We start from the raw sequence: 17,196 nt of genomic DNA on the forward strand, positions 1-17,196 counted from the left end.
GGTTAGGGTACGAGAAGCTTGTTGGAAGGGGGAGTCTCACCCCCCCCTCACCGCAGCCTCTCCGAGCACTGGGTTACAGCAGAGCCCCTCGCACAGGCATGTCACTGATGTCCTCGCGGCGATCCCACCTCTGATCCACCACGATACTTCTAGACACATTAGCACCAGATGCCTGTTACCGGAAAGAGAACATGTTGGTGTCTCTCCCATTCAAGTAACATTAGTGCCTGCCTTGTTCTTCACAGTTAAATAAAACCACCAACGTGGTCTAAAAAGAAAAGGAAAAAAAAAATTAAAAAAAATAAAAAAAGAGAGAGAGATCAACACCAACTTCTGGAAACTCTTACCGATAGCTTAGCCTTCACTTTCTGGGTAGTGACAAAAGGTCAAGCTGCGCTGGAAAGCAACATGTGGGTTCTACACGACATGTGTGCACAGGCTAAATCGGTAACCAGGCGCTGCGAGCTCCGCCGAGCTCCGGGAGCTTTAGCAGAGCAGCGCTGAGCATCCACTGAAGATCACGAGCCTGGACAAGGTGCAACAGCATTTCTGGTTGGATTGCTAATGCAGGAACTGCAGCTGAGAAGGTTTTCACCGGCATTTTAAAGTAAATAGCAGAGTTTATTAAAAAAGTTAAGTGCACAGAGGGGTGCACAAGTGGCGGGCAAAACAAGGCAGTGCGAAGCTGCATGGCTGAATGTCACGTCTCAAACCCAGAGAGGCTAGAAGTGTGGTTTGTGTTTAACCAGCTTCAACTGCAGCCTGGCACTCTTTTACTTCCTCCGAAGAGAAGTCTTCTCGCTGCTAGGGGAAAGAAACCAACCTTACCACGCGAAACAAAACGGCTAGAGTAAAAATAAAGCCCCAAGGTGGTTTGGTGACCGAGGTCATATTAGGAGGCGGAGGGGTTGCAGGCTGGGGAAAGCACTCAGAAATATTCACGCTGCCAACCGAGAAAGAGATTACAGAAAAAGCGGTAGGGCAGAGAATTAACACAAGTCCAGCAGTATGAGCCTCGTTCGCACGCTACCAGCTCCCCTGTGCTCAAAACAGTTTGTAAACCGTTTCCTAAACACCAAGGGAAAAAAACCCCAGACCTAGTCCTGACCTCCACGAATGAGTAACCAAACCCAACAGCTTCCTGCAAGCTTGGGGGGGGGCGGTGAGGAAAGGAGACTGCCTCGGAGGGACAGAGGGAATGCCAGGTTTCTCCTTCTCAAGTCCCTCTTGAGGGGATGCAACACCTCTTGCTGCTTTTTCATGTGGATGGTGGGTAACGGAGAGAAATAAGGAGGGGCAGCCTTTAGCTGTATGCTAGTGCCCAACATTCCCACCTCGAGAGATGCTCTGCTCATTTCTGTGCCGCAGGGGAGGCTCAGCAGCGGCTCACAGCATGGCAAAGGTGTGGATCCAACACAGCAACAAGCAGCAGGCTGGAGGGAAAGCGCTGCCTTCCCTTGACAGCACGGGCAGACCACGGACAGGACCACTCACGTCAAATACCAGAGAGCACCGAACCGTAGCAGAGACAAACTTCCTGACCCAACACAAGCCACCTTGTTGGGACAAGGCACTGATGGCAGCCAGCCTTGCTGTTAGACCTTGTGTATATCCTGCGACTGGCTCATGCATTGAGAAAAACCAAGGGGACCCTCCCTCGTGTGTCCCCTCCCTTTGGGGACACACCTACACCACTGGTCTGGTGTGACTCAGAGGTTTAACAGGCGTGAGTAGATGATAAACCCGCTGGGCACCTCCAGGCACTGCTGGTCTGGTGGATTCCAGTCCCTCCGCTCTCTGCACAGGTACATAGTGTTGGGTTCAAAAAAAGCCCTGAAAGCACGCAAGAGTCAGCACAGGCTTTTGGGGCATCGTGTGCAGCCCACAGGGTCACCTTTTGGGGAGCCCTGTCCCAGCAGCGGGGGGAAGGCGGGCATGCCTGCGCTTGGACACTGCCCAGCTAAACCAGAGCCACAGCCCCCGCAGCCTGGACTGATCTTCCAGATCAGAGGCTCTTAAAAATGGACCTTTTTGAGCACTTTTCCCACCTGGGACCACGGAGGCAGTAAATGAGGGAGCCCTGTACTTCAGCCAGCAGGGATTATTCATTAAGATTCTTCATGGAAGAGAAAAGATCAAGCCTCATCTTCCACCGTCCTGAGAAGAACCACCCGGCCACGCTGGCAGGGCAGAAAAATGCTCCCACCACCCAGCCCAAGAAACAATGAGTTTCCCAAGCAGCCTCTTATCCACACACCTGTACGGAAGAATGGCCATCACTGCAGAGATACAGCACCTCCACTTTTGCCTGTCTCTTATTTCTAGACGTGTGTAATGGAAAAGAGTTACAAGGCGAGAAAAGAGCCGAGAGCGAAGGGAGCCGCTCTCTGGGAACACACGTGCCTCTGCGGTGTATTTGCACGAGCAAAGCTGGGCCACGCTCACAAACACCCAGCTCACACCACAACAGCCTTCAACAAACCAGGCGCTCTGAGGGACAGCAGGGAGTGACAAAAGGCAACCCAAACTCTGAACACAGGTAACTGCCGCTCCTGGGTGCGACCAGCCCAAGCAAGGGACAGGCTGATGGAGCAAAATGGCCAAGAAGCCCCCACCAAAGCTGCCACCAGACTAACGTGAGGTTTCATCCCGCTGCTCCCTGGAAGCACCCCTCTCCAGATGCAGAGCCCAGGAGACAGCTCCCCCGGAGGAGAAACTGCACCAACTGAAAGCAGCCAGGAGAAGGAGCCAGCCCAGCCACCCCAGCGGCTGCTGCCCAAGGGGAACGGGCACCAGAGCAGAAATAAGCACGCCAAGGAAAAGGGATGTGAAGCAGGCAGGAGCTGACTAAGAGAGTGACCATTCTCACTAAGGACATACGGCCTCTGTTGAGGCAAGATGTTGGGCAGCCCAGAGGACTCCCCAGTGCTCCCAGATGCACAGGTGTTCCCAAAAGTGCCTTCTCCTGCCTTGCACCACAACTGGGCTGCAGAAGTGCGAGTGGACACAGCATCACGGTGCACACGTCAGACAAAACTAAGCAGGAAAGAGGAACCCAGAAAGGCAGAAGGTGAGAATCCTTAGAGATGTCTCATCTCAGAAAGAAACAAATCAGAGCAAGTCATGAAGATAGCCCCAGGCAGGCATTGCTGGCTAGGTTCCCAGTTAGCTGAATCCTGACCTCGAGGGAAAAAAGCAGGAGAGCTCCCACAGCCTCCGCTGCTTTGAGAAGACAGGGAGTGCCCTCACCTAGCTGCAGAGGACCGCTTCCCTGCGTGCACGGCACTCGTCTGATTTTCTAGGTCTTGGGAGATGGAAGGAGACGAGGGGTTCCAAAAGAGACTAGCACTACTCATCTGAAGGGAAATGAAAACAAGCACCCAAAGATATGGACTGCTCACAGCTTCCACATCGCCGCTCCATCCCCTGGTACCTGCACAGTGACACCTGAACATGGAATCAGCCTCCAAAGAAGAGCACAGCAGGCAAGAAAGAAGAAACACAAAAGTAAGAAACCCTCGACGTTCAGCCTATTGAGAGAACTTTGCCCTTTTTTTTTTTTTTTTGATAGACCTCCTGGTGGTATTTACTGCTCACTTGTGGAAACCCTGATGCACTGCCCATCCTCCCTGCTGCTGAGAAAGCCTCTGTACAGAAACGGAGGTTGAAACCTGCTCTGAACTTCAGAGCTCATGATTCCACCACAATTTCTCTGCTATAGCAAAGGGGTTGGTGCTCCGCGGGCACCCAGCACCAGGCAAATGCAACACCTCTGGCCCTAACCAGCAGGCTGAGGGGAAACGGGAAGGTTCCCGCAGCCGACGCACAGGGCTGAGAGAGCAGATCCTGACTCTGGCCTTAGCTTTCCTACAAGTTTTTTTGGGTGGCCTTACCAAACTTTTGATGGCTCGACAAGATTGACCTCTCACAAAGAGGCTAGGAGACTTAATTCTTTAATGATGCTAAAGTATTCAGACATCTGGAGAGAAGTATTATCCAATTACTGTTGTGCCAAGGGAAAACCTCTTTTCCCTAATCTCAGCTGCAGCTCTGGAGCGATCTTTATTAGCGCACGCACGCAGCGTGATAACACGAGGAAGTATCTACTGCAGAGCGCAGGCAGCGGGCAATAGCAACTGTGGGAACCTTAACTCAGCGTTTCCTGACAGGGGTGATTAAAATCTCAAACTCCGTGTAATATTAACACTTTCTCAAGAGACTGACGGCACGTTTGCCCTGTTTGCTTTACCAACTCTCAGTCTGCGCAGTAAGCCGCGTACGGTACTATCAGACTTCAGATCGGTATGGACCCACGGCAAATGAAAACAGTGGCAGAGACTCAGCTCTTCAGCTCACATTGCCCTATCCAGCTGTTTTTTTTAAAAAGTGACACAAACGCTCACTGGTTCAGCCTCTTCTTTTGCATTTCTTATTGGAATCCTACACAAAGTGACCCAACAGTGCCAGGTAACAGGGCATTGGGTCAGCCTGGACTCTCTTCCCATTGCACACCTAGGAACACGCAACGTGTAAGGGACCCCAGAGAAGAGCCATTCATAGAATGAAACCCCAAAAGGCTGCGGGCATAACAGACAAAACCCTAAGCACTAAACAGCCAGGCTGCAACCCAAACACTTCTTCAACTCGCTTTGAAACTGTCCCATGGCCTCCGTGCCAGCAGTGTCAAACCCAGCCATGGAGGAGGGGGCCACACAGAGACGCACGCCCCTCGGTGCAGACAGAATCATAGAATCACAGAAGGGTTTGGGTTGGAAGGGACCTGAAAGATGATCCAGTTTCACCCCCTGTCATGGGCAGGGACACCTCCCACTAGCCCAGGTTGCTCAAAGCCTCATCCAGCCTGGTCTTGAACCCCTCCAGGGATGGGGCATCCACAGCTTCTCTGGGCAACCTGGGCCAGTGTCTCACCACCCGCACAGGGAAACATTTCTTCTTTATATCTAGTCTAAATCTGCCCTCTTCCAGTTTAAATCTATACGGATATACAGCACGTTCTTCCAGTTCCGCATCTTCCTAGAAAATATGACGTAGCAAACTGCGAAAGAAGTAGCTCTGACAAACCCCTACCTAACCACGCAGTGCCACGGCAAACTGCCAGCTCTGCCCGCCGCCTTCCCTTGTCACAGCAACAGCTGCAGTGCGAGCTGCCCTTCTGCCGACTACCATCACACCTTGCTAACTCCATTCAGCTGCTTCCTAACCCTCAAAGAAAGTAATGATGTTTGTGTCTTTGTACAGGGCTACAGGAGGAAAAAGAAAAGTCAGCACCAAGAAGAGCCGAGCAAGCACGTGCTGAGCAGGCTCTGCTCGCTGTTGGGGACAGTGTGCACATCAGCAGGACCCAAGAGTCATCGTTCAGCATCTTCCTGTAAGCGTGCCACGACACAGGACTGGCACCTAACTGCCTGCACAATTAAGAAAGTGACCATTGAGGACGTAAAACATCCCAGATTAATTTATTGTCACCTGTGAAACAGCCAGCATCTCCAAAGTAAAAACACCTTTGTCTTGGACTGAGTTTGAAGCAACAGCCTCTGTCTGAAAGGCAGAAAGAGCCTCTCTCCCTTGCTTCTGGCCAGCACACATCCAGAGCTGTTAGGGTCTGTACTTGCGGTGTTATGCGGCTTCTGGAAGCTGAGCACTTTCCTATTCTACCCTGTAAAATTCCCTTCCCTTCTCTGACCCAGGAACAGCAGCCATAAAGCCTGATGCCCGAGGAGCTGCCTGCGGAGCACAGCCGTCAGCACAAACGACAGAACACGGCTTGGCTCAGCCTTCCCAAGGGCTAAAGCTGGCAAGGAAGGGCCCAAGAAGCCGATGACACAATTTACACTCATTTCCCCAAAATGACACGTAAACACTGGCACACATCCCCTGGGAAAGGAGCTGTTCCCTTTTCCGCCCGGCCTGGCGATGTGGGGCAGAGGTGCTGCCAGCACCAGGGCCCAGGCTGGGCCCTTCCAAGGCCAAACAGTGCCACACAGTGGCAACACCCCGACTGCTCCGCTCCTTTCTGGAGAATTTGCTGCAAACTACCCAGAGATGCAGCGAGGAAGAAGTAAGAGGCTACAGCTCCAAGGACCACGGAGGCCAGAGCTTCCCGAAGAGCTGCTGCTTTTATCCAGCCACAGCTCCACCGCACAGGAGCATTGGCAGCCACACTGATCTCCAGGTTTCCTTTTCACCCGGTTATTTTTGATCCAGATCAGTTCAGTAACGTGGCCGCAGCGCAGCCCCGTAAGCGGTTGTGTCAACACAAGGAGTGCTGCACCGCAGAGGGCAGAGACTGCAAACATCTTGGCTGCCAAAACCAGCAGTGCCCAAACCTGAGCCCGCAGCTCCCCCTGCCCTTCTGCCGTCATATCTCTGAGCCTGCAAACTCTTCACCATCAGAAAACTCATGCTTTCCAGAAGCCAACATTTCAATCAGATGAAGAAATCAAGACTAATGGTAGCAATCAGACACAATCTGTACAGGCGTTGCCAGCAAACCTGCACTGCAGAGAGCACAGCTCTCCATCGAGCAGAGCCAGGGCAAGCTCGAGCAAACAGCGCTGTGCTCTGAACAACCAGACATCGCTGCCCCCTGCTCTGCTAGCGGCCACGCTACCTCACCTGTGAGCGCTGCAAAAGAGAAACCCCTAGTGCCTCAACAACACCCACAGCACCTTATGTCAAAGCATCTTCATCAATGATTTATGGAGAGGCAAAAGCTTGGCACGTTCCCATCCCTGATGCCGAGGAAGCAAAGGTCTCCAGAAGAGAAGCTGAGGAGAGGGAAAACAACCAAGGGCAGTAACGTCTGAAAAATGCTTCAGCTCTGTGCCAGAGCTTATCTTGCAAAGCTCCAAGACTTCACGCCAGTTCCACCCAGCTGAAGTCACAAACTACTTATAAAAGCGCAATCGTATCTGAGCAGCTCTGGGCCCCGCAGTATGTGGAGAAGGTCTTCCCAGTCCCGCTAAACTCACATCCTCAACAGCCATTTTAGGACAGGCAGCCCAGAGCTCCCTGGCAAGTTCTCTTGCGAGCCGCAAGTGCCAAAGCGGTGCAAGGATTCCTGGAGGATGAGCTCCCAACCACCACTGCCTTCGCCTGCATTCCTGTGCCTGACAAACAGAGCTTGCTCGGGCTCCTCTTGCAAGGTACAGAGCTCGAACAGACTCAGGAGAGACACCGTTAGCCAATTATTTTTTTATCCTTGCAAAAGAAAGGCACCGGTGTGGCCTCTCAGCAGAACAAGAAACGCAAATATGTCACCTACACTGGAAAATAAAACCATGGTTTTCACATTCCCTGTGCAAACCTCCAATCATCTGGCACGGGGACAAGTGACCCACTTGCAGAACAAGCCTCAGAGCCCACAGGGTCACTGTTAGCCCCGGTCTTCAGCGTCTGACCTCATTTCCCACCGGCAGCCTCACCCAAGTTAGAGCCCTCAGCAGAGGCACTTTACAGCATCTTCTGTTTGTGCCTCTCCTATTCCGCATCAGCCACACCAGCACACGCTGCCAAGAAACGGATGGTAACAACATGCCTTAAACATGAGAGGCACGAGGTCACCAGCTCCTCATCCTGACCCAGGCACAGCTCCCATAGGGGAAGCCAAAACACTGGAAAATTTAGCAACAGGAAAGCAAAACAGATCCAGTGTCATTCCACTGCATTCCAAACACATGACACCAAAGCCAACTGCTGCCTCCTGCAGTACTCACGTCGCTGGGGCTGAGGTTCCCAAGACCGTTGTCCTGCTCAGAATCCCTGCCGGACTCGTGGCCCTGGGAGGAGCGGGGGTGGGAAGGATGGATCCAGATCTCCAGCCGCGTGGCATCATCTCCAACTTGTCGCAATGTGGACTTCTTGCTCTTCCCCCGGCAGCTGGGGCTCAGCTCCAGCACCTCATGTTTCCTCTGCTCCATCTGCTCAGCCTGGGCGGACAGGACAGATTCAGATCACCTCGGGATTACAGATCAGGAAAAGGGCATCACTTCATTTACAGGCAGAAATCAGCCCTCCCCCCTGCTTCAGAACCACAGGAACTCACTGACAGGTCCAGAATTTGGATTCTGACACTACAGGCAAGAGGTTTTCTACTCTGACTGCCCTGGGACAAGAAAAGCTGTGTCCAGTCCCAGCAGCGTGTGGCAGCCAGCTTTGACCTGGGGTGACCCTCTGGGGCACAAGGTGACCGCAGCCTCTCTTGTCACCCCCATAAGTGTGGGGCACCTACGGAATAAGGCAATGATCATGCTGCATGCCAAGGCCATGCTGCAAACCACAGCAACCTCCAGCCCTCGCTGAGCTTGGCTGTTTTAACAGTTTGTGACCCAGAAACAAGAGATTCAGCTGCCCAGACATCCCCAAAAGCAGCCTGAGGAGAGGCAGAAAGGACACCATCATTCTGAAGGCTGCCTCTCTCATCAACACCCAATATAGGATTTTTTAGTAGATAAGTGGTGACTCCAAGTCCAAAGGCCACCCTCAGGCTCCTCTCTGGATCACAGCTCTCCAGCACAGGACAGTTAGCAGCCCCCCAGCCCAGCCCCAAGACCCACCTTGCGTTTTGTCTCTTCAAACAGACTCATGAGGCTCTCTTTGGCCGTGAGGATGGGGTTGCTCGCAGCCAGACTGCGCATGTAATAGTAGACAGCATCTAGCTTCCTCCTCTGCAAAAACACAACCAGACTCAGAGCTGCCATTCGTTCTGGGGCATTCAGAGCCACCCTCCCACGTTCTGTGCCTTCCTCATCCCTCAATCCACGTACCTTCTCCCTCAACACCTTCTGGGACAGACAGACCTGCTAACAAACACTACAAGTAGGACCTCAAACCCTCCATCCACGTTCACAGCTACCTACAACCACCAGCACAAAGCACGAGCCCTTTGCCAGGGTTAGGGAGCGCAGGTGACACCGCAGCCTGTCGATTCCGTTACTCCAGTCCTGCAGCTTCTACAGAAGCCGTCAACCCCAACGCTGACACAAACCAGTCTCTCACCAGGAAATAATTCCTTTCAACATCACTATGAACATGCAAACGACTCCACAGGAGTTTTACAAAGAGCAGAGGCCCAGGAAGACCTGGCGGGTTTGCCAGACTCCTGTGGGTGGAGGGGCAGGATGCCCCCCCCCCCCCCCCTGCCGCTGGGCTACTCCCTGCGTGCTCCAGCAACTTCTCTGCATCTTTTCTCCCACAGGCTGGCCACAGGGACTACTGTGAGAAATCTTTATGCTACTGAGACGCACAACCCACCCACATGTCCACAGAGGGAAGGACACTTTGCCGCTCCAAACCCCACACCGGGAGTCAGAAAGGTCATTCCCAGCCACAAAGGAAATGTCCTTCTCAACAGCTCTGTTTTAATCCAACATCTTTCAGTGTTGCAAACAGGCAGGTCCCTACCAGCTCCCATGTCCCAGCCTGATGTTTCCATTATCTGTTGTCACATCTTCCTTGAAATAAGTTTTCCTGTATGGCTGGAGTAGCCAGCAAAGCTGAAACCTAAGAAAGTCGCACGTGGATGTTGCTTAGACCAGCGCCCACAGGTTCAGCGCAGACATGGCAAACAGAAACAGCATCCTCCTGACAGCATGGTCTTGAGCACAAAAATCTCAAAAATTTAAACACAACCCACTTTTAAGACATTTGCACTCTCAACAGCCCACAGAACAGTCCCCAAAATGCCGACAGCCTAAGGGAGCAGCGTGCATCTAACAAAGCTGCCTGAAGCCACAGCAGCTGCAATCCACACAGCACATCCTGCCATCAGCTTTTTTCTTTTTTTTAAAAAAGCATCTGGGAGCACTGCCCTAAACAATGCCTTTCTCCACTGGATGGAATCTCAGAGCTGTCCCAGAGGCTCTCCCTACGCTTGCTACATCCTTGCACGATGAGCACCTTACCGTGTAGATGGCCAGAAGCGCCAGCTGGTTGTACGGGCGGCCGTTTTTGGGAGCAATTTGCTGAGCCTTCAGGTACCAGCTGAGGAAGGGAAGAACCAGAGAGAGAGGTTTACTGAAAGGACACCAGGTTGCCTTCCTTCCTGTTCAGGGCACAGAATTCCCCTCTCAGTGCTGGCAGTCCCGCAGGGAACCGGCCCTTTGCACAAGTGCCCTCTGCCTGCAAGAGCGCGCACAGGCAGCGAGCCGGCACCCGGCCGGAGAGGCAGGCAAGGCACAGGACAAGAGAGAGGAGCAGATACAGCTGCAGAAAGAAATGTTCTTGGCTCAGCCTGAAGATGAGCACTTAGCCAGACCCAGCGAGCTGTCCCCCATGCAGCTTCAGGCACAGAGAAGACTATTCACAGAATATTTCTCTCTCAGTCCCCTTTTTCGCTCCATGATAGCTGGGATCAAACCCTCCGCATTCCCATATTTGCAAGATACTTAATCCTCCCAACAGAAGAGGCATCTGTTTGGTGGCAGTCCATTCATCCCTCCATTCTCCTATTTTCCCTCTATTGTATTATCCACTCTCCAGCATACATCATGCCACACGGATCCACCAACACTGTTCAGGCACACCATGAACCCACTATGTTCTCCCCAGCCTCCCTGAGATTTCAGCGTACTCCACCATGTCTATGCAACGCAAAAGGGGCAGCTTTCCCTGCCCTCTTCTCCAAACCTCCACAAGATTTCAGGGCTCCATCCCCCATGCCGGGCTCACTTGCTCCCCCATCAGTCTCTCCTCCAGAAAATACACCAAAAAGAGGACTGTGTTCCAGGCAAAACAAAGAGTGACAGGAAGCAACAAGTGCCAGCAACTCTTGACACAGTGAGAACATATGGACACATATGGGAACCTCTCCTAGCTGAAAAGAGAGGACAACAGCCGGTCTGCCAGCCTCAACAGCACAAACCCTCCCTGCTGCAGGGTCAGCACAGGACAACTTCCACACTAGATGGCTGGAGGACAGCTGGATCGGCTGGCTTGCAATCTGGGATAGCAAAACAGCCTACGCTACATCTTTCGGCTTCATAGGACTGCAATACAACAAAGAGGCATGGAAAGACTTCTTTGGCTAGAGGCAAGTTTAAGCGTGAAATGAGATACACCCCTTGCAGACAGAGGAAGAGCTGTGCTCAGCGCTACAGTGAAGAACACAATACCTGCGTGCCTTGCCGTAGTTTGCAGTGTCATTTGCTTGTTCTCTGTATCGGCAAATGTCCCCTTGACAAATCATACACCTCTGAGCACTGATCAGCGCGTACTTCACCTGGAAAGAAGCATTCAGCACATCACGCGGGACCCGCACAGCCCTGGCTCACTTGCAAAACCCAGTAAGCACACCAGGGCATAGAGAGCTAAGAGGAGGCCACCGATGGTCCCACCAAAGGGCAGAAGAATGAAATGCCAAGGCTCCACGGCACTGGTTCAGCATTTCTAAGGGTAAGCTGATCCCCCAAACACCTCCTCTTTTACAGCAATGTCCCATCTCCAGGAGAGAGTTGTTCAGTCCACGACCAATTTAAGGAGGACAGTTGTTGGACAAACACATCTCTCTGCGAATGGAGCTGGACTCAAATATCCTGTCCCAGCTGTCCCTCGCACCTGCACTCACAGCTCAGGGCAATACACTGTCAAGTCTCAGGGAAGCAGAGCAACTGTTAGTTTTCCTTGTTCATTGTTCTGGATTTCATGGACAGAAATAAGAGATGTTCAATGTCCAAGGCAAAGCCAGGGTACCTTTGGACACTTCTTTCCCTTTATCAGCCCCAGTCACAGAGCTGGTACAAAAAGAGTTCTTTGCAAAGGAAGCCAAGAAATGTTAATGCACCAGAGTTGGTTCAACACATTCTCTAACAGCTGAGACAGATTCCTTGCAAACATACTGACATCTGTTCAGAGTACAGCTGCCTGCCTCTTGGCAGGGGCAGCACACTGAGTTCAGCACGTTGCATATGATTAACAGGATAAGAAGTCTCCGGGAGGAAGCCAACCTACCATTTTCCTCAGAGGTTTACTGCGGATGGCCATCCCATCCATATAGTCCTCCAGCTTGAACTGGTATGACATCTGCAGCTTCTGGAGCAGGCCATCAAAAAAAGAAGTGCCCTGCAAAACACACACACGCTTGGATGTTACCATCTTTCTGACAACAAGAACAAAATCACCACACCATCCCTGCCATATGCAAGAAAGAAGGTCCCACTCCCCGAGGTTTGGGCTGTTTCTTTTCAGAAAACAACAGGGAGGCAGGGGGATCTCCAGCCTCAGTGGTTTTCAAGACTAAGACAAAAATCAAGACTGACCTGATCTAGTCTGAGAAGTCCTGCTTTAAGCAGGAGGTTGGATTGAAGCCCTCCAGCAGTCCCTTTCCACCAACCCAATTCTATAAAACATCCTCTAGGATCCATCAACCTACCTGCTACAAAGAGTAAACTGAGCCGCACAGTTTAACGCAATGACTTTTAAGCAAATTTGATAACGATGGCACAAACACCTCCAGGAATGCTTCTGTTTATTTCCACTTCAGGATGTTCATTTCATTTTAGCTTAAATCAATTTCTAATTAACATAAAACACACCAAAACAAGCCTGGTTTAAATCATAACAGATGTCCAGCTGGACCTACACCTGCCACACTAAATCGTCATGTGAGCATTCTCCTCGCACAAGCACGGCCTGAGGCACCCAGGGAGATGAGCAGGATCAAGTCCAGTTTCCCATCCCATTCTAAACACCAGCCAGTCCCACTCAAAGGTTTAGTGGAGTTCAGGAATGTTTCTCTCTTACCTCGTCTAGAAGCTGGAGCAGTTTGTTCCGAATTTCTTGGGCATTTTCCCCTTGAGGGTCCTTGAGAAGCTGCCGGAATTTCTCAATCACCTGGTAAAACGCATTCTTCCATAGCAGCTGGTCCACATTCTGGGTATCGGAGAACTCGATATCCATCAGGATGCACCGTTCATACAGTTGCAGCATCTCCACTCTACAGCAAAACACAACCAGAGGTCAACTCATAACCGCCCAGCCTGGCCCGAGCTGCCCGGGAACACGTGCTGAGCCACCCACAAGCACGAGATGTCAGCAGCTCAGCAGGATCGCACGCTACGGCAAATCGATGCTTTCCTACGGCAAGGCTCAAGTGTCTCCTGATACTAACACCGAGAAAGCACGTACTGCCAGGCTCTGCTCCTTCTGAGCACAAAGTCTGGCTACCCAGGGCCAGGAACAAACACTCGAAGAACCAGAGGGGCAGGAGAGGTCTTGCCATTAAAACAATCCCCATCTCCCTTCCACCCAACCCAAATACACAGCAGAAAGTCAGCTCCTGCTTACTCAAAAATGAATGAGAGCTGGGAAACGCCGCACCTGAAGGAAATCAAGCCTCAGAGTCCCAGAAATCACATTCCCCTCACCAGCCTTGCCTGGATGCTGGAGCAGAATTCCTCCCCTGAATGTAATAAAATAATTGCAGGCTAGAAACAGCTCTGCAATGTTCAGGGCAAGTTTACAGTAAATGGGATCCTCAGCTGTTACTGCCTTGGCAGCCTTATCCCTTGAAATGCTTGGAGCCCAACAGAAAACAGTCCAGCCACGCGGATGGCAAAGGCTGGAGCCAAGCCAGATGGCAGCGCCTGGGAGAGCCCGTCGGAATAACAGAGGGATGTTGGCGCGGTCCTGTGCAAAGCACGGAACAAGGTTCAACTGCTGTACCCCACGCAGCCCCCAAACCCTGCACACACCCGCCTGGACAGCACAAACACCGACCAAGGGGATCGGACATTTCTGCAGGTGGACATCTGATAAGCAGGACTCGCATCCGAGAGCCCAGCACAGCTCCGCAGCCTGGCTGGCAGCACTCGGACACAGGCAGGCGACACGTGGGGACGGATGGACACTGCTGGCAGGGATGGATGGACACTGCCGGTGGGGACAGGACCAACCACACTTAGGCTCCCAGGGCAGGGTGGGCTTCACACAGGCCACAGCAGCATCACACAGTCTTTCCTTTCCCTCCAGAAGACAGCTCTGGGTGACCTTGACACCTCGAGGAAGACCTGGAACCTCCAGTGCTGCTTCAAGAGCAAATACATCCCACCCCGTCGTCTGTAGCACCAGTCCCCAAAACCCAGAGCAAGCCCTGATGTGAGCTCACCTGCTAGATCTGCTGCCAGCCAGCTCTGAAAATAAGCCTCCAGAGAAGCCCCAGAGACACAGAGGTCAAAGTAAACATGAAAGATCCCAAGCAGGAACTTGCTACAGGCGTGTTAACTCCCCTCCAGAGCACCAGCATCACTTCCCTCTCGCTGGCTGGCGTCACCAGGCTGCTCCCACTGGCCCGCCGCATGTCACAGGGTTCAGTGGGGTCAAGAGCAAAACTACACAGTGCTTGAAAAGCACTGTCACTGTCACACAGCATCAGGAACCCACGCAATGCTTCGCAAGCACAAGCCGACAGTCGCTGCCCCTGAAGCCCAGAATGCAAATCAGAGAGCAGATAACCGGGGACAGGTAAAAAAGCAGAAGTTCGCCAGCAAATACTGAAAGCACATGCGAGCACTGAACTGAGAGAGACCAGCTCCATCAAGAACCAGAAAAAGCCACAAGCTGCAACAGGTGCTTGTTCTGCCCCGCAGTGTCCCTGCAACGTGGGAAAGACATTCCACAACCACAAGAAGCCACAGCTTAGCTCCCAGCCCAGGCAAATTATGTCCTCACCCACGGTTTCCTTGACACCCGCACACCACTGGCACAGGACAAACAGCCCCAGCACACCAAAAGCTAGCAAGCTGCTGCCCCATCTCCCAGTCCCTGCAACATCAACATTTCCAGTCCACTCAAGCCCCAAGGAACACCATTGTCTAGATAACAGTTCTGGCAGCAGTTCACCCTGGAAATAACTTGGTCACACACTCCTCTACAGCACAGCCACAAACCTCAGCTGGGTCATCTTCTCCAGCCCCTCTGGGCTGATGCGGTCTCTGGAAAGCAGATTGCTGAGCTGCTGCTCCTGATTCCCAGCCTCGCGGAGGAGTTTGCTGAGCTCCTGCTGCTGCATGTTCCGCATCTGCTGCTCCATTTTGGGACTCAGAGGAGTTGGGGGGAGCGGGCCACACAGGTACTGCCCCGCCTGGCCGGGGTACCCAGGGTAATAGGCTCCTGGGTACACGCCGTTACTTGGACCCACAGGATACTGCAGGGAGTACCCGCCGTAAGGATACTGCGGGCCTTGGCCGGAGACCCGAGGATAATAGTAAGGGTTGTCGGAGTTTTGGAACTTATAGTAAGATGTCTGGGCCTGGCGGGCTTCCCCCCAGGAGGTGGGGCTCACTTCATCATCCGTGTCTAGGAAGTGAAGCTGAGCAGTCTGGCTCTTCAGGGCGGGTTTTTGGTCCGGGTTGTTTGGGTCCCACAGCCGGCGAGCGGTGCCGCCCCGGCCGCGGCTTCGGGGGCCTTTACAGCCAGCCCCACCGAGCAGGAGCCTGGGTCCGGGGTGAGTGGGTTCAGGGGAGCCCGCGGTGCTGGCAGAGAGGTCTGTGTTGGCAGGCAGGAACAGAATCCCACGGCCCCTCCCTTGTGGCTCTCTGCTCGGGCTCCTCGCCTCCAAAGCTTCTGAGTCATTGCAACTAACAAATACCTTCAGGGGCTTTTTTTTATCTGTATCTGCCAGACTGACATCCCTGTTCAGAGTCTTGCTATCAAATGTGACTCGAAAGGGTCCCTTGACTTCCCTGCCGTTGCTGTTCCAGTCACTCTCACTCCTAGAAGCTCGACTCTGCTCTGAATACTTTTTCTTGTCCAAGTTCCTACTGGAGACGTATGCTTCTGCCTCATCAATTCTGTCATCGTCCAAGGAGTCAGTGGAGGATGCAGAGAGCTGCTTCCTAGGACGTATTCTTTCTCTGGCACGCTCCTGCCGCCTCTCCACCCCGTCCACAAGCGGGGCTCCATCTACGCTGTTGTTGCTTCCGGCTGAGCTTGTGCTGCAGGTGCGGTATCGGCTGCGCCGCTTGTCAGAGCGGGAGTACCGCTTGGTAGAGCCCAGCTTCCCCTGCATCACCTCGTCACTTGTTCTCCTTATCCGGTCACTTTGCTCTACTTGTCTTCCTTTTTCTCCCCTTGAGGCTTTTACTCCTTCCCCCGCCTGGCTCCCCTCTCTATCCTCCTTGCTCGATTTGATTTTCCTATTATTGTCTTTTCCAGTCCCTTTCTCAGTCTCTTCATCTCTCTCAACTTTCAGCTGCTCCATCTTACTGGTGACCTCCTCAACAGCTGGCTGCAGGGATGATTCTCTAGCAGCTGAATGCAGGCGTTTCCCAGGCTGGTAGATTTGCTGGTCCGGCTTCTTGGTCCTCCTGGTGGTCTTGGGACACCACTCATCCAGAGTGGGCTGCTTGGACAAGTTCTCCTGGCTCTGAAGACCACCTTTAAACTCTGTCTCTTTATTTTTCTGCAAAGGACCATTCTGCTTGGGGCTGTCGCCTTTGCAGAAATCCTCCATGGCTGGAGCCCCTTCTCCCGAAGGGCCTTTGTCACCGGCACTCTCCTCCTCAGCTCCGCTTCTCTCCTTCTCTGAGGCCTCGTGTTTTGGTGGGACAAGTTTACTCCTCAGTCGGGAGAGGCCAGGCTTGTAAATCTCCAGGTCAGGGCGCCTGTTGTCTTTGCGATGCCTTGGCTCCTTTGCTTCCTTCATGTTTTCTGGGGAAAAACAGAGAGAAGAAAGTTATTCCCACCACAAACCAGACAGGGGTGAATAAAAAAATATGGTGATGAATACTCAAGGAGAAATATTAAAGGCAAAGAGTCTAATGCCCTCAGGGCAAGTCCAAAGAAACAGATCTGAAATTCTCCGTCAACTTTTACAGGAAATCACAGAGCAAGAGCAGGAAATGAGAAAGTAAAAGAAAGCTGAGCAAATCCTCGGCCTGACTCACAAACACATCCCGCACAGGCTTTGCCTCACAGCACCCACGAGCTGAGATTGGGACAAAGCCCGTGCAAGAACCAGACAGAAAGTTTTGGTGTTAGGGGTTCCAGGGCAGCTGCCGGAGCCTTTCCGCCCGTTGCTTCCTCCAGCAGCCCCCGCTCTGCCCCCAGACTGGCTCCAGTTCCAACGGCTTCCCCGTTACTCACCGCTCAGCAGCGATCCCTCCTCCCCTCTGTATTCACACAAAACCTCGTTCAAGAACGCAGCCCAGGCAACGCGCGACCAGAGCCTCACCCGAGCCA

General features: G+C 52.7%; 1 protein-coding gene across 1 annotated transcript in view; it reads right to left on the reverse strand.

Moving 5' to 3' along the window:
• Positions 1–16,660, reverse strand: part of SMG6 (SMG6 nonsense mediated mRNA decay factor) — a gene marked incomplete at its 3' end in the record, with an annotated part of 18,490 nt that extends 1,830 nt beyond the window's left edge. The window contains exons 1-8 of the mRNA XM_010075383.1: positions 14,904–16,660; positions 12,760–12,952; positions 11,968–12,078; positions 11,133–11,239; positions 9,924–10,002; positions 8,577–8,687; positions 7,737–7,949; positions 78–172 (exon numbers count right to left, since the gene is read on the reverse strand). Coding sequence (XP_010073685.1) covers positions 78–172; positions 7,737–7,949; positions 8,577–8,687; positions 9,924–10,002; positions 11,133–11,239; positions 11,968–12,078; positions 12,760–12,952; positions 14,904–16,660 — 2,666 coding nt within the window. The remainder of the gene's footprint in view (positions 1–77; positions 173–7,736; positions 7,950–8,576; positions 8,688–9,923; positions 10,003–11,132; positions 11,240–11,967; positions 12,079–12,759; positions 12,953–14,903) is intronic.
• Positions 16,661–17,196: the final 536 nt, after the last annotated feature.

This window comes from Pterocles gutturalis, unplaced genomic scaffold (assembly GCF_000699245.1).
Source record: "Pterocles gutturalis isolate BGI_N339 unplaced genomic scaffold, ASM69924v1 scaffold21697, whole genome shotgun sequence".
NCBI classification, from domain to species: Eukaryota; Metazoa; Chordata; class Aves; order Pterocliformes; family Pteroclidae; genus Pterocles; species Pterocles gutturalis.